General features: G+C 32.0%; 1 protein-coding gene across 2 annotated transcripts in view; it reads left to right on the plus strand.

Moving 5' to 3' along the window:
- The first annotated feature begins 330 nt into the window (after positions 1–330).
- The window catches only part of LOC147072108 (zwei Ig domain protein zig-8-like), an 81,233-nt gene continuing 57,601 nt past the window's right edge, over positions 331–23,962 (plus strand). For both annotated transcript variants that reach the window (XM_085946641.1, XM_085946642.1), the window contains exons 1-2: positions 331–605; positions 11,237–11,506. In XM_085946641.1, coding sequence (XP_085802767.1) covers positions 11,413–11,506 — 94 coding nt within the window. In that variant the 5' untranslated portion in view covers positions 331–605; positions 11,237–11,412. The remainder of the gene's footprint in view (positions 606–11,236; positions 11,507–23,962) is intronic.

The raw sequence follows: 23,962 nt of genomic DNA on the forward strand, positions 1-23,962 counted from the left end.
GTTTCAGTGTAGATACTACCATACATCTAGATTTAATTTAAAATAAGTTCTTGAATAACTTTTTATGTAAATTTATGAAAATCTACGAATCCTAAATTTAATAAAGCGAAGGATTCGAGAAAGGCGTGATTTATAATAATGTGTCTCTTGAGTAGCCACAGTACAAAAGAAAAAGGTTCTTTATGTACTCGCATAATACATACCACCATGGACAAAAATCAGTGGATCATTTGTAGTCTAATAAGAGGCTGGATATTTTTTGTATGGAAAATGGAAGTATCAGTGTGCCGACCGGGAAAGTGTTCGCAGCGACAGTCTACGAGCGGCGGCTGTTCGATGAACAACTCTCGAGTTTTGAGGCAAACCTAACCTTGCATTAGCCGAGCTTACGTTTCGTATAGTCAAACCGTATACTTATAATATGGAAACCCTTCATTATTATTATTGGGTGTATGCTTTAAGCCTCATATATTTGTAAGGGTCGCTGCCGTGCGTGTTGTTATTCATACTGTTTATTATTTTAAGTGTGGCTGTATCCTGAATAATAAAATATAAAAGTGCAGTGTTTATATCGTGAACGATATATAAACGGATAAACTAGGAATGTAAGTTTCGGAAGAAAACTTTTTGAGCGGGATAAAATATTACTAGAAACTTCTTAGTGAAAGAAAAATGTATTTAACAAGATATTTACAATAGTTTATTTGTAATATTATAAACTGTAAGAGGTACCTATACGTTTATGTAATAGAGAAAAATATTTTTTTAGGTCAAAATATTATAACCTTTTTACGACACATTAAAATGGTCAAAATCATTATAATTGTAATTTACAAATTAATTAGGATGTCATGAGAAAATAATTATATTATATATTATAATTATGTTGTAAAAAAAATATTGTTTTCACTTAGCTTCCTACGTATATTATATAAAGATAATAAATAATAATATTTTAATTAAAAGTATGTAGATGAGAATATTTCCAGTGTCATACAAAGATGATACAAACGACATAATTACCTACTTATAATTTTGAAACAAATATTAATGGGTGTGTATTAAATTTATTAGGTGTAATAATTTTGTAGAGTTGACAATGAAATATATCATACTGAATCATTTTATGAAATGATTTATTATATAATTTATTACAATAATGATTTGAATTACATACGATGGTATTCAGAAGCTTATTTTAGTGTATTTATTATTAGGTACATATTTTTTTTATTAAAGCAATGTGTGTACATAATAATATGTTAAAGTTGTGTCATATTGGAAATATGTTGGTAGACAGTACCTATTTACTGATTGTAGGTATATCTAAATTGAGAGTTTATAAACGATTTGCCTGCAGTGACATCTATTTGACCAAATATTTGTTAGATGGAATTATTAATATCATTATTTAGATAGGTATACGAATTTCAGAGAAACGTTAATGAGAAATAAATTGAAACAGGGGTGAATGTCAAACAGTTTGGATGGATCATTAAGAATTCGCTTTAGGGCTTTTTTGATTAATTGCGCCATAAACATATTTGAGAATTTTCAAGCTTATTGTAAAAATTGGATGAATTATTAAAATATAATATTATATATAGGTGTATCCTATTTTATCGTCATTATTGTTCTTTTAAAACCGGTTTTAAAAAAAAACGAGAATATCGTTCGAATGATTGTTGTATAAAATAATGTTTTATAGAAAAAAACACGTTGATGACACTATATCTTATGAAGCTTATATTATATTATAATCAGTTATTCTCAATAATAAAATAGTTATGTTAAAATACACAAAATAATATCGTTATTTAAGTTTTTTTTAATTTTAAATGCCGGTACCTGACAATTACATTAATTCAAAAAACTCAGGTTTTAATAAATACCTAAGCAAAAAAATAATTAAGTGTTAATTTATAACAAAATGATATTAGAATTAAAATATCCGAAATACAAAAATATTTAATAGTTTCTTATATATTTCATATTATTTAGCACTTACTTAGGTACATAGAAAATCAATTGAAGTTTGATGCCATATAAATAATTAATATATAAGAATAGGTGTGTATAATGCAGAAATATCTTTACCATTTTTCAAACACAGCCCAATAGCTATGGAAGTTATAAACTTATTGGAGAATTATCACGTAAATACAAAAGTTAATAATAACCTTCTCAAAATGAATATCGTATTATTATTAATAAAGAAAACATAATAATAACGCAATGCGGTGGCCATATTTCTTCGCAAACATATAAAAAATCCATTCCCTAATGTAGTTTTGTACGTGTTTATCTGATAAAAGTTTATCTGAAACTCTCATTGCGTTTTGCTCGCAACAAAATTGATATAGAGGCGTGACATGAAAAAAATTTACGTACCTACATCCTCTACGTATATTTACGAAGTGAGACGAGAGAAAATACAAAATACAGGTGGAATTTTTTTGCTCAATGTATTTTTTTTTTGTACAAAGAAGATTCAATTATACTATTCTGATTTATTATATCAATCGAAGTATTGCTGCCAATAACGAAGAACGTTTACTTTTATGCATACTATCAAACCATAAATAATTTTAAGCCACATTTGCAACCCATTTAATAAGAAGAACTATTTTTATCGTAAACTGTTGTCATAACATCACCCCATTTGCGACATTTACCATAATTGTAACTAATCTTACTTTAGTCGGTATTGGACATATTTTATTGATCGGCTAACATTTTTGCCACTCGAAATAAAATTATACTCTGCAGAATATACTAACATAATAAAATTGGATTCAATCTTCAAACTCGATTAACACGAAAGAAATGTATCACATTTGTAACAGGCCAAAATGTTGGTGATATTAAGAAAAAATTAAACCGTATTTTTCTAAAAAGACACATTTCAATGATAATATATTTATTAACACATAACAACATATATATACACATAACACTTAACAACAAAATCAGTATAACATAATTTACTACTTTAATTTCTTCATTAAAAAATACCATTTTCAATCGTAAGCGGAGCATATAGACGTTCACAGGGTGTAGATTCTATTAACAAACATCTTTTATAGTAACAGCTGTTAGTCTTCTACCCAACTCATTGGATCTTTTCACTGGATCAAATATACATTAAAAACAACAGATAGTGTTATCATTTAAAACTATGAATAATATGTTGAAATTAAAAAGAGTTTATCTTAATGGTTCTGACCCTAAAGAGATCGATAACTTGCGCCCATGGATGAAATTTCTTGCGCTCTCATCGTTGCCAAATCTTATCGACATAATTATGGCAATTGAACTAAGAAAAGAAGTCAATGGCGTGAAAAATGTTGTACTATTTACTTTAAACCTTTAAATGATAACAAAAGCCGTATTTATTATCATTCTTTTCTTTTTCTTAAAATTATTCGCCTGCTGCCCAATTTTGTTTGGTGGTTAGTATAAAATGTATTTATGTAAAACTACGTAACAATTAATATTATATTATCTACGTAAACTTACCATATTTTTGTCAAACTATCTAATTGTAAAAGATTGCCAAACTTCACCTAAAGTAAAAATGGTCTTATAAAATTTGACTTGCATCAGATAAATATAGTTTGTCGATGTATAATTTCCCGAAATAGAATAATATAGCTTCCGCTGAAACAACACTGTCTAAAATACACCAAACATAACAATAACATAAACACGAGGAAAGTATGACGTCATAAATTTGCCACTGCTCCGGTATATAAAATCTCTAAGCTTCTACGCAATAGCATTTCTGCCGCATGAAAAACTCCAGTGTTATACGATAAGCCATAGGAAGCATTTTTTAAGCTGGGAAAGGGAAAACAAAACGCAAGTCGTTAATCCCGTACAGATAATGTTCCCAAAAGGGTTACTTATACCACAGATGGCTGAAGTACTGAAGAGTATGCTTCCGTCCGCAAAAACTTCCTTCTTCTTTCCTCAAAATTACTTCAAATTTTGCAAAAGTGGCACTAATTTATTGAGGAAGTCACGAAGTACTCTTATAGTCTTATAAATCGATACTATAAATCACTCTCTCAAGGGGTCTCAATAATTCCACAATAAATTGATTGCAGTAGCTGCATGGAAAATTATATACTTACCTACATATATATGCATATTACACATCGTAATTTTAAATATTTTAATAGTCAACTGTCATAAATATATTCTATATTATAATTAATTGAAACTGTTTATTTATTCGCAATCTCTGACCAGTTTTTTGATAATACAATTTGAATTCATCTAAATTATTTTAATAAGATGTAATTATAAATCTATTTTCATTGGTATCGATTCTATTTAATTAAAAAGTATGCAAGTGATATGTATGTTATAAATCACAAGATTTTAAATAAAAACATTTAATACATATGTTATGTAAATTTCGTATTATTTTAACGTAGATATTATGATATTATAATGTACTTTCAAAATAATTTATAGTATAGAATAAGAGATCGAGACGTTCAATATCATACAACAAATAAAATTAAATAACATTAAAGCTGTGTGGGTGTCAATAATTGAAGTATAGACACTTTAACTCCTGTTTTCAATTGTTGGTATTATATTCCATGCTTATACTTTTAAAGTGTCATATCGTATTACCCTTTACATAATATTATGATAAAATATCAATAAGAAAAAGTACACAGTCATTTAAAAAAAATTATTAAATTTTATATACCTACGTTAAATATAATTAAATAAAGAAGAGACAATCGTTGGACAAATCTAGTCATCCAGTGGTATCCAAGAAGTACAAAACGTCCACAAGGTAGACCTAGAGGCCGCTGGATCGATGAAATGATAAAGTTCTGCGGAAGTACGTGGCAACGCAATGCACAGGACCGAGAGAAGTGGAAGCAACTTGAAGAGGCCTTCATCCAGCAGTGGATAGATTCAGGCTGATGATGATGATGATAGGTACGAAACATATCTCATAATAATATGTAGGTACTGTAACTATCAACGGAAAAAATATATAATTTATTGTTTATGATTGCCTTATGTATACTTATTGATTTATTTGCCTTATGAAAACATTTGTTTTATTATTTTACTCTTTATATTTTGATTCAATACATGCATAATGATTAAAAGGAGAATAATTTGAAAAAGTGCTAATTTGATTATGAAACAAAATATGACTTTACTTAAAATAATGAAGAGGCTTAAAATGACACTATTATTTAATGATATAAAAATACTTTATTTGATCATTAATTAATATATATTGCATATTATGGGAAACGATCGAGCATCATAATGACATAAAAATCATTCATATATTTATCATAATTACATTATAAAATTGATTATAAAATCATACTCAAATTTTCCAATACAGACTTTTATACGGGACTCATGCCAGCACTTAACCAATAGTTCATATTATACCTTTTTAGGAAATGAGTAGGTAAATATATAAATTTTTTTTATATAATCTACATATTATTATAAGTATATTATGATTGATGTAAGAATGAATGAACATTTTTTATTCATAATAAATACGTACTATATCGTGTGATTAATAATTATGGCGTATTTTTAGTGAAATATCAACCCACAGTTTAAACCGAACAATTTGCGTAGAATGCAAAAAGAGAATATCCTAACGCGGCAGGTTGCTACCTCACGGATTTCGACCGCTTGATTAATGCCGCTGATGTAGTAAGTGGAAAGTAATCCAGAAATATCTTTGTCACCGTTCCAACGGAACGCTCTCGCTATTTGCTGTGTTGATTTAGATTGAGTTCCGCGAGCTTTCATTTAAAACCATTTTTCATAACTTTAAAAGCATGCTTGTTTACAAATATATATATATATTCCACTGGCACATTCACTTCACGATGATCATTTATCATGCTAGAAGCGTGCCCGACAGCATGAATATTATAATAAGAATTATGAAAAATAAATATAAAAACGTCATTAGTAAGTAGCAACTTCATGTCAATTTTAATGATATAAATTTGATTTAGTGCCTACTCATATTATCGTGTAGAAAATAAATTATAATAGGTATAACTAACTACCACTCTATTAGTAACTAACTCAATGTCTAAATATTTAATAATACGTTGATGGACTTAGGTACCTACTCTTATTTCTGGATATAACATTATGCCATATAAATTTCATTATTACCACCGTGAGTTTTTATATAATAACAGTAAGTTGTATTTGACAGAAAATTCTCCTAGTTTCTTGTCATAAATACTCGTTACCAATGTACAATCACTTACACACAAAATTTTTACCCTGCTATATATTTTGTAATAATTATAGAGCTTAGTATAATAATCCGTTTATATACTGGATACAATACAATAAATAGATACTAATTTATGTCACCAAGGTGGATCTAAATATTTCCGAGAAACTTGTAAAACACTGCCTCTATTGACTTAGACAGGAAGATGTACTGGTCTGCCTTCTGTTTATCGAAACCCTCAAAAAGGGTCAATGAAAAGTCAATTCAATAATAATCTATAAATCAATTCGATTTTTAGCATACGCCGATGTTCCCAGATGTCCTGAAAGAGGCATTTATTTCAGTAAACGAAGCTGTTACAAACATAAAACTCCAAATAAACGAAACTTAAAAAGAATGTATGCCAATTATTCACAGTGCAACAATTAACGATATTAGTAGCGGTATCGTTGACGTTGATACTTTTGAAACTTTGCCTTGTCATAAATACAAACCACTTAATAAATCGGCGGATCAACCTCGTGAACAGATGTTATTTTGGTGTCCAAAGACTTCTGAAAAATAAGACACTTTCACTTTAAACAACTCTACTGCATCTAGCATAAACGTATGGGTTAGAATACTAGATACACAACAAAATAAATAGGGCCAGATAATGATGGATATTTTGGAGAGAAGAGCCCTGTGAAGAATTTTTGGGGCTGTTAAAGAAGAAGGTATTTTGAGATCGAGGTATGTTAAGGAGCTGTACACTCTTTAAGGGGGTGAAAAGATAACGTGTCATTATGTGAAAATGAAAATCTAAAACGGTTACGTGCATATAATGTCAGATTCCAGGGGATTTACCAGTAATCCAGCTATGCACGCATCCCCATAGGTCAAGAGAAAAACTGTAAGGCTTAGATTGAGATGACAGGACTGCGCCACGGGACACCTGATTATGTGCAACCAAATCAAATGAAAACCATCGACGCTGAATTGTCCAGGATGGAACAACATGAAAGAGGATAATTATATCTTGTAGTACCAAAACGGTGATGATTATATTGTAATTGTTTTTTGCCACCTCGTACATCCTGCATTCTGAACTCATCATGTAATGATGATATTTTAACTGCATGCAATTTTTATATCTAATAGTTAAATTGAGGTTTATATTAATGAAGTTTTAATTTTAAAAATATAAAAATTAATAAAGATACCTAGGTTGTAAAACAATATTTAAAATATTTTTTCCGCTGTTTGTAGTTTGTATTATAACGTATTGTACCTATTAATATCGGAACAAATATTATCTAATGACAGTTCTAATGTATATTATATCGTCATACCTGATTTTCCCCCTCTTTTTAATTGTATTACTAAGGTGCCTATATTAAATGGTTATATTTCGTGGTATATTCTATTCATAATCACATTTTACAAATCAAAGCTACAGTTTAATAGTACCTATGCAAAATACTTTGTATTATTTAATATTACGCAAATATTTTAACAATGTCTTTTACCCTCAGACAATGGAGCGATCTCTCATCACAGATGATGAATCATTTCTGTATTATTTAATGGATAACAATGGAAATGTTTTGATTCTTCCGCCAAATACGAATATATACCTAAATAAATATTCTAATACTTTTGATAGACGTAATATTATACTTACCTAAATAAATGAATAAATATGTACCCATTATTTTCACCCCTTCTAATATAGGTGCTTAAGTGAGTATCTACTTGCGTTTACACTGTAAAACTTCATTATTATAATTGTATTGAAAAAAAGTTATTATGACGACTAGAGTTAGGTTTAGGGAATTTCCCGACGGGAATTCTCGAGAAATTTTCGAGATTTTCGATCCCGAATCTCGAGAATTGAAATTTTTAACATTTCGGGAAATCCCGGATCTTGAGAATCTTTTCTCGGGATTCGGGATTTCTTTATTATCAAATATTATATGAAAAAACGATTTTTCTATATGAAAAAAGTTGACAGGAAATACAAAACGTTCAAAGACTGATCGGGGTACTTAACACAAGTAAGCCAACGTCGACTCAGAGTGAGCGCATTTTTTCAACATCAGGGAATTTTGTGTCTCAAAATCATGCGCGATTGTCAGACGCATCGAGACAGTCTGTGTTTTATGAATTCCTATTTTAATAAGTAATATTTGGAATTATGTTTGTTTTCCTACTTCTATTTGTTTGTCTTCTTACATAAATGAAAAAAAAACATATTTTTTTGGAATTTGTCTGTTTTTACACTGGTTTTAGGATTTTTACAGGTTTTTTTTAATCTTTCCGACGTCTCGGGAATTATCGAGAATTATTTTCTGGAAATCCCGAATCTCGATAATTTAAAATTACATCATTTCGGGAAATCCCGAATCTCGAGATTGAGATTTTCTCGTGAAATTAATCTAATGACGAACGATTTTTTTGAGCTGTCGATGTTCACATCTGTATTGACCGGTACCTAACATTTTAAAACCATTTAGATTTTTATTGTAGCTATATCTTATATTTTTTTTCAAGCTGCTTTATGTTTATATTATATTAAATACATAAGTAACATTTGGTTATTTTGTTCTTTTTGAGAAGGTATTAGAAGTCTGAATTCGATAAGCAAATTTCGGTTCATACAGATATGTCTAGAATATCTATCGTTATTTAAGACGTATGCAATAATAAATTTGTCATTGCAATTATTTGTAAGATTATTAATAGTTACATACCAAACTATTGATTTTTTTAGATAATTCTAAGTTATTTCCAACAATCAACTTACCATGAAAAGTTAAACTACTCTACGTTAATAAGCATAGGTAACTACAGTAATAATATACATAAAACTTCGTTTTGACTCTAATACGTCAAATTTGTCGATGTGATTTTATTGGCATTCACCAGGTAACATTAAATAAACAGGGTTTGGTATAACAGCCTAGAGATCTCAGTCTGAAAAAAAATGATATAAACTTAAACACGTGTTAAAGAATAATATGCTATTTTCAAAAGTTACTTCTGTATCATAATATGCATTTAAGTTTGTCACGTTACTATAACGTGCTTTCAATATTATATAAGGCCATAAATTATTCAGCTTCAGAACTTTGTTCCATGGCGATGGCTTTTACATTTCTATTTATTAATCTGTTCTGTGGAATTCACTCAATATAGCACCGCACACCGCATGATTGCAATATTGTAGATTGAAAAAAAAACTTCTGGTGTTGCACGCAACAAACTTCATCTGAAATACAGCGCAAATATGATTCCAAAATTTCATTCAAGTTTGCTTTCTGGGTGACGTCAATGTCCTGGTATAGCCTCACCTATGCGCACGGAAGAAAGTTCCATGTTGCGACCAGTACTGATTAATGACTATATCCCAGTCGAGACGATTTTCAATGTGCGATTGACTAAGAGATAATACAAGATTAATCTAAAATAACATTATTTAAAAACAAAACACGCTACCTATTCTAAGTGTGAACAAGCAAGCGATGAAAGGGAAATTAGCTTTACCGATGAGTAACCGGGAACCGCGTTGACATGCAGTGTAAATAAACGAATCTAGAATGAGTCCGTTTTCTGTTAACCGGCCATATGGCCAACTGCAAAAACACCCGTTAAAGATTACTTTAAGAATAAGCTATGTGGCTTACCTAACCCCTAAAAATCTCATTCAAGTATATTTATAATTTATATGATATGGAACGGAAGTCAAGTTCATTTACGGGCACTCAATAAAAATACATCGTACATATTAATACCAACATGCCTTTGTGTATAAGTAAAATCTATAATAAGAACTGATTGGAAAGTAGCTTTATTTATTTACAATATATTTTATAGCTTTGATTTTAGTATTGTATAAAAAGCATACACGAATTCGTATGTACCTAAGTATTTCGAATATATTATTTAGATATCATTTGATTTTAAGAATAAGTGTAGGAACTAACAGGTATTTCAGTTTTTAGTGAAAATAGTGTATTTAAAATATATATTATGTGTACCTAAATTAGTAAGGTAGGTATCTGAAAATAATAATACTTACAATTTAGAATAATAGGATAGTCCAAAATAAATAATTAAACAAAGTAATTTATTATAATGTGTTACTATTGAGACTCCTTCCTGTCTACCGCTTGGAAAAAAATATCAACAAAATCTATACTTACTTATTTTATATTTTTTTTCGGTACAGTTCGGTTATGAGGAATACAGCGGAAAACACATTTTAAAAATAGGCGATATAAACCTAACCTAACCTAACCTAAACTAACAAATAATCCAGTATATCGGGTATTTTCAAAATATGTTTTCCGCTGTATTCCTCATAACCAAACTGCACCTTTTTTTCTATTTAGAAATCGTTTGAGTGTAATTCATTAGTGAAGGTTATATATCAATAGTTAGTTTTTTTTTTAATGAAGTTGTTTGGAGATGCGAACCAACCCAAGATTTGAATCAAATTCACTGTCACCACAATATCAAATGTCTGCCGAATTTTAACTCTATGTGTATATAGGAAGTAGACGAAAATTGCGTGTAAGAAAACACTTTGAAGATCTTAGTTTAATTTTTGTATTTTTGGAGAGATTTTACTCACTTCACTACTAATATAATAATATGTGGTACAAAGAAGTGAGTTTCTTAAAAGTTTTCAAAATACTAGATAATAATAATTTATTGTGTTCTGAATATTTATTTTATTATATCAACAATAGCTGTTGTTAAAAGTTAAGTGTATTTAAATATTATTGTTAGGTGTTTTAATAACACATTTTTATTGAAATCGACTGAGCATTATAATAAAATTTAAGAGTTGGTGGAATTCAGTTTTTTTTTTATAAGTAAATCATGTAGGTATATAGTCACGCCGTCGATTTTTAGGATTAAATAAAAGATGAAAATAATTCTGAATATAAATAAGGTATTACATCTCCAAATAACGTTGAGCTTATCTTACAGACGTCTGAGCTGAATTTACATAAAAATAATAAAAGATTTAAATAATTCATCATTCGAAATACAAAGAAAATTTTAAAATGAATCGGACTGAAACATCAGTGTAAAAACAATGAATATGTGTCACATTCGTTCTAAAAACGGGTGCATTAAATTTTGTGTATGTAAAAAACAAAGTGATGTGTGCAGGCGGTGAAGCAAAGCATCGAAACGCTTCCAAAGAAGGGATGGGGAAGCACACTGTGACCTGGATTCTGCTCAGCATTTTGACAGGTGAGAAGCGAGGGCTTACATTTGAAATTACCTTTCGTTTAAGCAAAAAAATCTTGATTTTTTTATTTTTTTTCACAGAATAATACTCATCAAATTATTTAAATTTTCATATTTTTTATAATATCATGTTTGCTAAGCCAAAGAGGTCATCAGTGACAATTTAAAACATTAAATGAGAGCGATTTTAAATAAGAATTACTACATTAAATTATTTATAATTATGTACCTATATCTCTACTATAATTTTTTGGAAGGTTAATTTCGGCCAGCGCTCGAATTGTAAAATGTTACGAATTAGAGCGCTTGATAATTTTATGAAAATATTAACATAGTTATCTAATTCTATATGCTTTTTAAAAAATAATTATTTTAGATTTTTCGTTATAATATGGCCTATATATCTCAGATGGTCAAATTATTTTTTCCATGAGATGGATCGATGATTTTGGGGATTGTATGAACCAAAACGGCGCTCCAGTGTGCTTCAATTGATTTAGAGTGCTGTAGCTTCCCAAAAATAATTGTATCTTTGTCATTGAACTGTACACTTTTGGGATACAGAAGATGACATTCTAAATGATCTAATCACATAAATTGATATTTTTCTTTCAGCTTAACATTCTCTCTATATTATTAATTGGTAAAATATTACATATTAAGCTATTTTCTTTGAAGAATATGACGTAATAAATTTGTCAGAAGATTTGAAACAGTTAAAAAGAGTAGTACATAAAATTATATATTAAAATATACGAAAAATTTAAAAGATGCATATGTATTTCTAACAAATTAAATAAAAATATTGTGCAAAGCGATACAACTTTTTCCAACCTTGTGTTATCACAATCATCTTGAATAAATATAATGTTTAGTAGGTAAGTTGGTAGTTTTAATTTATACATATTTTTATAAATTTAATCGTATGGGAGGGGGCTCAAATTTTTCCAATGGTTCGAACCTCCACGTTCCTAAAAATACACTATTGCGTATGTGAAACGAAGCTTACGGATTATGAAATAAGATTAAATAAATATGTGCTGTATCCTTGTATTATTCCATTGAGTACTCATTCTTCTTTTTCTTCTTGCGACGATGTCCGATCCTAAAAGGATCATATTATGGGCCTCCACAGAGTGGAGGTTTGTATTGACAGATTTTTTTTTTTTTTTGAGAAATGGATGTCAGCCACTTGCTCAACCTATTAGGTCTATACCCTGACACACACACACATTGAAAAACAATATGTGTAGTTGCCAGACCCAGGATTTGAACCTGGGACCCACGGCTTTATAGTCCAACGCTTAAGCCGCGCGGCCACCGTGGGTGTACTCATAGACGTGGGTAACTTTTCTATGAAAAAAATAAAACAAACATAATAATATTAATACAGTACCAAAATATCTAACTAAGAAACTTTGGTACAAGTCGGTTATGTGGAATACAGCGGCAAACACATTTTGAAAATACCCGATATACTGGATTATTTCGTCTCTGTTCTGGCAGAACACACTAACTGGAGAATACTAGTTTTGAGTAATTTGACTTTGAAGTTGTTAAAATGTTTGAAATGGTCTATCATGTGAGTTTATTAAGTAATCGTTAAAAGGATGACTTTAAAATAAAAACTGTTTATTTATTAAGAAGGTTTCCGGACGGTAAAGTTTGAAATAAGGAACATTTTGGTATAACTAACTCAATATGTCATTTTTTCGAATTAGTGACGATTTGTTTGTTTGGGTTAGTTTAGGTTAGGTTTGGTTAGGTTAACCTAAAAAATAATCCAGTATATCAGCTATTTTCAAAATGTGTTTGCCGCTGTATTCCACATAACCGAAACTTTTTTTAAAATATGTAATTTCGAATAAACTTTTTTTATTTAATGGAAGCTACATAAGATTTTTGAATATTACAGCTGTCTTAAATTAATACATCTACATTATAATAATATATGTGTTGCTTGATTTCAAAATCAGCCAAGTCCATAATAGATGAATAGAAGAAAAACAGCTTTTTGTTTTCTCAAATACACAGTCACAAGAGTGAAAGTTTATGTTATTTCGAGTATAGAATATTGAAAATAATAAATTCCACATTTTGATAATGCAGAAATATTAGAAAGCAGTAGTTCTTCAGAAATTCACAAAAAAGTCAAAAATACCTAAAGGTGGACTTGGCTGATTTTGAAATGTAGCGACACATATTATATACATTTCATAAAAAACATTCAAAAACCGAATAGGACTAGATAACATATTACAATTATACAATTTATATAAGTATTGTATTCTCGTATTTCTGAGGTGTTCCAAATTAATAATATATTTTTTGTGTTAAATCATTTGGTTGGCTTTATTCTATTGTAAATCAAATCGATTTTTATCTCTATTAGCTTTAGGGATTCCACATACTATTCTTAATGACATTTTCAATGTGTTTGAACACCTTATATCTCCCTACTTAAAAGGGTAGAAATAGACATAACTAGAAGAAGTGACTTTTATAGGGCAAACGTTTTTGCGTGCTGATGACCCTTCTCCATTAGTGGCCCCAAACAGTATTTGTTTGCTCAGCTTCTTTACTTAATGCCAGCAGAAATAAAATTCGTCGGTTCAAGTATCACTAAAGAGCTAAAGACCATTAAAAGATATGCTTTTTTAGGAGATTATTTCTAATCTGATAATAATTACCTACCTAAGTGTTTAACCATTCAACGAATATTTATTTGGCGCTGACCATAATGTTATTACTAAGTTAAGTATCTAACAAATAATTCTATTGTGTATATAATTTTATATTTTATAAAAGAATAAGCCCAAAATTAAAAATATATATTATATTTTAAAGTCGATGACAGATGAACAGTATAACTGAGCGTTGCTATCATTCGCTTTACTCACTAAAAATATTTGTTATTAAAAATATATAATATATATGGGGAGAAGTGGAATCAGCTTGGAGAGGACTTCATCCAGTAGTAGATAGATTCAGGCTGATGATGATATATTATATGTGTATATTATTATATTGTAGTAGTTCCTTAAAATAATGGGATAAATTTGCAAAAGTAATAAATTAAATTACGATATATTTTGTGGTCGACATTATGTCACGATGGCCAAGCGGTAATTGTAATGGTATGGGTGCCGGGTTAAATTCACGTGGAGTTTTATCAACGTGTGTTGAGATCCAGGGTATATATTTAATAGGTTTATCAAGACGTGGCTAACATCCATTTCTTGTAAAAACAAAAATCTGTGAATGCCATATCCACTCTGTGGAGATCCATACGATCCCCTTAGGTTTGAATATGGTGATGTAATGTCATGTTTGGTAGATGTTCTGGCCAGTTGAAGGATTTCATTAATAATTACTAATTGTGAAAATAAAATAAATATTCCTTGGCAGTGGTATAAAAATGATTATAGGATCGGGTATCAACTTTATAGGGGGATGTTAGGCAATTTTTTCTATTGATTTACATGAGCCATGTTTATATGTTATAGATACCAGAATAAAGTTTCTAATAATCAACAATAATTAAAACTACCTTGTTTTTTTATTGAACGAATAATTCACAAGATTTAAGAATGTAACATTCTTTTTATTGAACATACCTACATACCGATTGCCAATAGTAACTCAATGTAGAAAGCGCTTCAGAGAGTATCGTAAAAGCCATTAGTTAAGATTTGTCGCAATTAAATAATATGCCTATATCATTGTGGTCGATGTGCGTGGGCGCGAATCACAAGAGACGCAGGTTCAATTCCTACTGGGTTCCCATGACGTATGTTCAATAATTTAACTACTTTTTCAGATATATCTATTGGATAGAATTTTCACCTAGCATCTCAATAGTCTCAGATGATTTTAAACTAATCTCAACTGAAAGTATTATTACCTATTATTAGGGAATTGTTATACAAAACAATCATTATTACTTTTTGTTTGAGTACACAACAATTAAAAATATTATATTTCTTAATACGACGGCCACGTGAACAGAAACAGTAACCTAACCTAACAGACTTTTTACAAGTATCGGTTATAAACTACTGAAATAAAATAACAAAAAAGTGGTAGGTATCTACTTAGATCTTGACTGCTTCCAGAAACTTTCTCCAGTCTACCTTCGATACAATGACATCACATTTGACTTACTTTGGCAGACCATTCTAGAATCCATCTTGGCGTAGCTTTGAATCTCAGTTTAAGCCTGTCTAGGTATTCTCTTGCCCTCAAGGTGTATACCTACATAGCATAATATCTGCTGGTAGCTCACACAGTATTGTATTATTGTGTAGGTATGTGACAAATCCAATGCAGTCTCTGCATTTTCATATTCCACAATATGATGTTTTTACTATTCACACAGTGAGCACATATAGCTAGGGATGTCGAGAAAGTATCAATATTCTGGAATACCGGTACTCTTATTTCGATACAATAACGATGCCAGGTATCGATACATTTTCTTTCGATATGACGTCCCTACCTATAGCACTTCACTTTACCCCCACCTACAAATTTAATTTTTAACAGCACTTAATGCCAGCCCTCCATTGGCGAGCCAAAAGTCCGAAGACAATAAAACGTCCGGTTTGTCTATGCTCTGCTACTGATCAACGAACGAATAAAAAGTTGAGCTGTCAAAAGTGAAAAGTTGCAATTATTGTAATGTCTTCCGATAATCCTATAATTTTGTGTTATTTATATGTAGACTTGCATAAAATAATATAGCAGTGAAAACAACACAAGTTTTACGTTTTCATTTATGAATTTCAGAAATACAAATAAAAAATAATTGATAAATCTCTCATTTTCTAATTTGTAAATTAACAAATTAATCAATAAAAATATTCAAAACAATTACAGATTTTTTTCGGCCCGAATGATCGCGTATTAATGTTAAATCGAATTTGCATAGTGATCGACGGACGAAGTCCGGCAACTCGGAGAGTAAAATATCAAACATGTTTGAAATCCAACGAGCCTGGTCTGCGGATTAAAAAGTCTGCAGATCTGGGGTGCTCCATGCGAAAAAATGTCCGAAGACTGTAAATCGTCTGACTTGCGTGCCAATGAAGCGCCGGCATTAGATTATCCTTCTCAACCTCTTTCACTATAAATAATAATAAGCGCAATTAACTCCTTAATGCTTTCTCAGTTTCGGAAAACAGTAAAAATCACATAATAAATCACACATACTCCCTCGTTGATACTCAGTTCCTGCAAGATTAAAGCATTGGTCTAGATATCCCGACACCCTTATCAGTCGTTGCCAGCAATACATCTCGAAAGCGTCAGCCAGTTTTTATTTCTTTAAAAAAACACCAAATCTAGTACCAACCATATCTATTTAATCTTCAAGATGTGTGATATTTGGTCAATTTGGTTATTATCGCTCATACGTTTTATTTTTATTTTGCTTCTACCGTAGACACCCATCACTTACGATATTATACGTATTGCAAATATAATTTGTGGAGCATTTATGGAGCTAAAAGCAATGCCAATAATTTGGAAAGTACTATAACTAAGATTTAAATATGGTTTAGTCATAAAAATATGACATTTAAACCAAATTAAATATATTTTGAATCATATTATTTATTTATAATTGCAATGACATTATTTTGTATTGTAATTGTGGTTAAATAGATTGATAATATTCACACGTAGCATACTTAGGACATGTTGTGTAAAACTTCCACCTCCGCTCCCGTTATGTATATGCAGCCACGTCATACGCGGCCGGCTAACATAACCCTTACGTGTGCCAGATCAAAGAATTTAAGCCCTCATTTTGTCCGCACGGGACTGGTGATGCAACCTTGCACCGAAGTGCGAATGCATGATGTTAGTTTATATGGCAACTATCAGAGTGACTTTAATTTGAAGAGTCGCAAGGGGAGTCGAGAGTGTCCCGCTCCCCGTACGCTCTGGCGAATTTAGTAAAGGCCGCATAATTGGCCTCGATTGCCACCATGTCCGCGTGTCCTATTGGGCCCAAATGGGGTCGGACCCGGGCAAACAGCTCCGCTCGTTCAAGGCCCATCAGTAGACAGTCCTACAGGACGTGCTCTGCGTCCTGCTGGTCGTGTCCACATGAGCAACCCGACCCATGTCTTGCCAAACCAAACTCCTGCAGTTTGGCCGCAAAGTTTCCATGGCCAGTCATGAATTGACTAGTCCAGTGGGTCGGCACCAGTCTCCTCGTCATGTGTCTCACCGAGACATCTGGAAAGTATAGAAAAGTCTGGCGGCCCTTAGGGGAGGCCACCCATCTCGCCTGCCATGCCGCATATGCGGTCTTGTAGACCAGCTCAGATACATTTTTTCTGTAGCTCACGCCCTCTACTCTTGATGGCGGTGTCAGAGGGACACGGGCGAGAGTTGTATTGATCCTCTTCATAAGGATAGTGATCGATCCTCTAATTTGAACGTGCAAGTCGACGGGAAAGACCCCCGCAAGCACCGCCAAGGCATCCGAAGATGTGGTCCTATAGGCCTTAGTAAGGCCAATCAGAGCAACCCTCTGTCCACTAAGCAGAGCCCTCTTCACAATTGTCAGCGAGGCTTTGGTATGCCACACGCTGGAGGCATAGCCAGCAATGCCCATGAATATAGCCTCGTAGGCGATTCTCAGGGCCCGAGGCTTTAGGCCCCAATTGTTTCCCGCCAGGCGAGCAACCTTCTGATAGGCTGAGTTGGCCTTAGCCATAATTACTTTAGCATGCTTCAAAAAGGTCTGCTTCTCGTCCAGAACCACCCCCAAGTAGGTCACCTCTCGAGAAAACCTTATAGCAAAGTCGCCGAAATGCACTGCGGGTGATCGCTCATTTATGTTTATCCTTGAGCTGCCCTTGAAGAGGATAGCTTCCGTTTTTCCAGGTGCAAATGCAAGCTTATTAAGCATACCCCAGTTTAGGATTCTCGATAATGCGTCCTTAGATACGCGCTCGAGTGTCGGACGGCTCGACGAGCCAACTAGTAAAAGAAGGTCGTCAGCGTACGCGACGAGCGCGCAGCCCGGTGGCAGAGGTAACGTCAAAACATCGTCAAAAAGTTTATTCCATAGCAAGGGGCCTAGCACGGAACCCTGCGGACACCCCATGGTGGTCTCCCTGTAAATGAATTCAGTGCTAGAGTCGTATATAACTTCCCTTTTATTAAAATAGCTTTGTACTAGGGCAAAGAGGTCCCCCAGGATCTATCGGAGCCTAAGCTTAGACAGAATTAATGGCCACCATGCGGTGTCGAAGGCACCGGCTATGTCCAAAAAGAAGCCTGCCACAATGACTCCTTCTGAGTCGTCAACAAATTTCTGTGCAAATCTGATGGCGTCCTCAATAGACTTGCCGGGTCTGAAGCCAAATTGCCTATCCGAGATACGGTAGATTCTCTCAAGGTGGTCCTCCAGCCTTCTGCTGATTAACCGCTCCAATATCTTACCCAGCACTGACAGAAGAGTGATTGGACGGTACGCTTTTGGGTCATGCGGTGGTCGTGTGCTCATCTTAGGTATAATCCTAAGGAGACCCTTCTTCCAACAGTCCGGGAAGATGCCCCTGCTCATGCAGTCAGCATACAGCCCAACTATCTCATGAGGCGCTTGAAGCCACGCCCTTCTGGCAATCACATTGCTGATCCCATCAGGTCCGGGGGGACATCGAAAGAAAATGTGTCGATATTTGGTATCGGTATCGTATCAAATGAAAATATCTATAATAATAGCGTCTGTACACGAGCATGGATATACTTGCACTAATAGTGTGTATTTTAAATTATCGGGATGACAACTTTACTTATGGTTTACACGTAAACGTGCACGTCATTATTCAAGAGTAAGCGAGACGCGATGTTGTCTTTTTATCGTACTATTGGACAGATTGTGAAAAACGGTTAACCTCAAAGTGAGTGTCTGCGCGATATAGTTCGATTTTTTACCGGTAGGTTCGCCACTTTTGTTCTACTGCGCAGGCGCAGATATTGCACGGTCCAATTGTCGCGTAAAAATTCAGAAGCTTCTGAACTTTTTTGATTCATGCATGCAATCTTACAATTTGCACGATAATAGGTGTTTACACGTGCATTTTTTGTTATTGCCGCGATAATACTTACTGTCAGTAGTAAATCTATACACGTGTAAACGGGGTATAATGTATCGAAACTTTTTATTATTACAAAAATGCAGTGTTTGTTGGAAAACAATAACCATGATATTATATTACTAAATTTATATAATCTATTGAATGACTATTTATCATAATTTAAGGATTAGAATATTAATTTGGAACAATTTTTTTTGAAAAAAAAAACGTTGGTCTAATCTTACCCCATTTCACAGTACTTACATATTTATTTTGTTATCCATTAAAATATGTTATTGATCATACTGTGGAGCAAGATGTTTTGAAACATCGACTCAAAACAACTGTCAAATAATATTAACTTAAAATCAGTTTATTTATTGATTGATATGTTATTTACGATATAACATTATATATTGGCGAACAACAGACAAAGAATATTAAAACAAAATATTTTTTTTAATTTACATCTGTATGCTCCGCATGTAAAAAAACTTTACAAAAAATGATGGTTAAATTATTGAATATTGAAATGAATTCAATTCGACAAAAATAAGCATTTAAATATTATGTTATCGTATCGGAAGAAAAGTTTCGATATTTATTTGAAAGCCCCTAAGCATTTCGACTCATGTTTGTTTATTTTTATTAAATAAGTAACATTAAAAAAATCATTGTATTCCTTATACTACAAAGAATAATGTAAACTATTTTTCGAAATAAAATATACTGCGAAGCTGAAAGCTCCAGTCAAGCTTTGAACAATCTCTAGCAAGACAATAATAGCAGAGCTTTGCTTATTTTTGCTCGTATGCAAAATGAATCACCGACTTTCGAATTCTCTCCCATAATACAAATACACGCGTCAGTAATAAATCAAAACTGTTTCACAAAGTCCAAATGACTTAATCTGACATGAGAGATCATAGTATCCGAACACTTGAAGTGAATTTTCCTGTGCGTAAATATATAAGAAACACAATATGATTACCGCAATACACTCAGACGCATGCGTTGTTTTTTGAGTGGACATAAGATGTGTAATAGAAGTATAGTATGAACTATGGAGTATTTCCAGAGCAGGAATTAGTTACACAAAGGTCATTGCGTTAAGAATATTTATGTTAATTTATCTGTGAGTACTTTATAAAGTTTGTATTATTTAATTTGAAATTTAAATCCTTTTAACTAACAAAAAAAAAATAACTTTTATCTACATATTATTATATTATTAAGTGTGACTCAGTTAAAGTTAAAGTGTGTAATTTTTCTTATTTTTGCTGCCGCGTATTTATGTAACAAAATAAATATCATTCATAATTAATAATCATTCACATATAGGTATTTATAAAATAAAAATCATACTTATCACAGATTTCTTTTCAACTATATATTCTATGGTATGAATGTATGGACGATAAACAATGAAATAATACGAAGATTTGGGGTTTTAAAATTTTGCGTCTCTATAGGAACCGTCAAAATTCATCGAACCGACATGTCAATTATGAAATATTGAGGTCCTCGGCAAATGGAAAAAGACTGAGAAATTATACGTAGCATTAAAACTAGAAACTAAACAGTAAGATAGTACAAAATATCAAACCTCCCAGAAAAGAGGAACGGCATAATATTAGTACCGATGCAGCCATTGTTAAACTGTCTGTTGAAAATTAATTTCGAAGAATAATTAGGATAAAATTACACTTTTCACTAGCCCTCGACTTTGATTGTAGCTGTAAAATGGCTAGTCAGAACATATTTTTTTAGGACGCCTGAAAGGAATCTATATACACCACGGATGCCGTAAAACAAAAAAGGTTAAACAGCACTGCATTAAAATATTGTGTTTTGTGGTAATAATGTTACACAATTCATTCGTTTTCCTTAACTCATTTAGTGCTAACATCGCGACTGACGCGTTTTGAGTACTTGGTCATTAGATATAATTAACGTGTTATTAAAATGTGGTAATTAAAAGTTTAGCAGTGATTGTGTTTTAAGGTCAATCTGTAATGGATTTCATCACATTATTATTTCCTTTACAAAATTCTATCTCAAATACCTAATACGTAGCATTCTTATTATATTTCTTTCTCCTTCTTCTTTTCTTTTTCTTCTTCTTCTTTATATTTAATATGTAATAATATTACTTTTGCCTTTTTACATTTTTCTTAATCAGAATGATTGATCGAATTTTGGATCTTATTATTGTTTCAAAGAATGTTTTAAATATTTAAAAATATCTATGAAATATTTTTTTGTATTAGCACTTTATTTTATTGATTTATAAATTTAGTTTGTCATTTGAATTTAATTATTTTGGATCACAGAATATTTTCCCTTTTAATTTTTTTTCGTCTAAAACACAATATTTCTAGAACATTCGAAACATTTATTTAGGGTAGATAATGTTTTGTAATAACGTTTCGTCTAGAAATGTTTTAATTTAACATACATCCCACCCTCACGCATACATACATTCGCATTTGCTCGGAGGACACAAAATGGCTGAATATAGCCAAATTAGAACAAACGTTGGCATTTTTACGAGAATACCGTGGGCCGCAAAACTTTAACGATATATTTATAAAACCGGGACTAATGGGCCGTGTAAATTTAATAGTTTACCGCTGGTTTCAAATTCTGCGGTCGTATATGAATTTATTTATTACGCCTCGTGTATCGGCAAGTTTAAACCAGTTCGGAGCAACTATTATACTGCAGCAGCTGTATTATTTAAAAATAAATGTAATCAAAAACTTGTAAATATTTTATTTTATGTAGATACACAAATTCTACATATGGAAAAATCAGTATTTTTGCAAAAAATACGAGTCGATATTTTGACTTATGCGCAGCATAGATATTATAGCCAGCTTCGCATTTAATAATTCGGAGGCCCATCGTGTAGCACTAATTGGGGGGCTCTATAGTAACAATACATAATATTTTATTTTTAACAAGCTTCAACTACCTTAATATGGTGTTCATTTTTTAAATTGACGCGATCAGTATCTCAAGTAGGTACTCACTAATTTTCGATGATCTCATTTTTTGTATCTTCAATATCACACGTAATAGAATAATTATTATGAAGTACATGGCTCCAATATCGATATCATTTATTCCTATATTTTTCAAATCTCACAGGTCACGTTATAATGCCTTCTATAATCTCAGTGTTTAATTGTTTCCACAATATGTTTTTTTCCCCTTTTTTTGGCAAGTTGCAAGTGTTTCAGTATCATTCAATATATTTTTATGTTTTGTTGCCCTCTGTCTTCCTTATTTCTACAATATTGAAAAAAGAACATTTTTTCATGATTCTAAAATTGGTTGCCAATGATTTTGGTTATTTTTCCTCTTATATAATATATATTATACATATTCAATTTGGGGCGCTCTTGCGCAGAGTCCCTACTCCTGCACTGGTAAATCCATCCCTGGATATGACCAATATCCTCAGCTATCTTTGGTAATCATACACTACGAAGTGTGCTTTCCATACAAACAAGTAAAATTACACTTGAAGCGGAGACGATGTCGAATTGCGATGTCTTGTGAATGTCGAAAATGTCTTATCTAGTCGGTGTTGCGACTGACCTCTCTTATTCACTGCATTTTACGTCACCGACTCTCATTACTCTTACTGCTAACAGATTTTGTCCCACACGCGCCGTAACTGACTTCAGACACTCCACGCTTTGACCCTAGTTGTGAACTCTCGGCTTTCAGCTGTAACTATGGGTGGCCATGCTCACCAACCAGTGCTTTGCACATACGATTGCTTTCATATGCACTATGTAGTATGTATCTCATTAAATGGTTATCAGTAGGTCATGTATACATATAATACTTATACTATTCAGGTACTTAATTAGGTTTCCTTAGATATTTCTCGCAATGACATTATTAATGGACGACGCACTCAATACAGTAGCTAGCAAATAAATTCGCTTATTCGCATGTATAGGTAGGCGTCATGCAATTTCCATTATGCGATATCACGCATCGGGAATTTATAGCAATATGACATTTATTGTAATGGCGTTAGAGCAGTGTTTCTAATGTCAATGTTCATTTGAGCGAACCCGTTCGACCCGAACCATTCGGCAGACCCAACAAAAAGCATCAGGAATTTATAGCAATATCACCTTTATTGTAATGGCGTTAGAACAGATTATGCCATTCGGCAGACCCGACAATAAAGTGAGTGTCATTTTCTTTTCCACGTGATTCGTCCATATTAAATGTCATTGATTTCTCGTGAGCAAAAAGAGAGAGCAACTAATAAAGTATTTCTCATAAATCTCATCTTTTTCAGCAAAAGAAGCCCAGTATTCATATAATTGCAACTAAC

This window comes from Rhyacophila brunnea, unplaced genomic scaffold (genome assembly GCF_057557595.1).
Source record: "Rhyacophila brunnea isolate RB1 unplaced genomic scaffold, BYU_Rbru_1.0 scaffold_2, whole genome shotgun sequence".
NCBI classification, from domain to species: domain Eukaryota; kingdom Metazoa; phylum Arthropoda; class Insecta; order Trichoptera; family Rhyacophilidae; genus Rhyacophila; species Rhyacophila brunnea.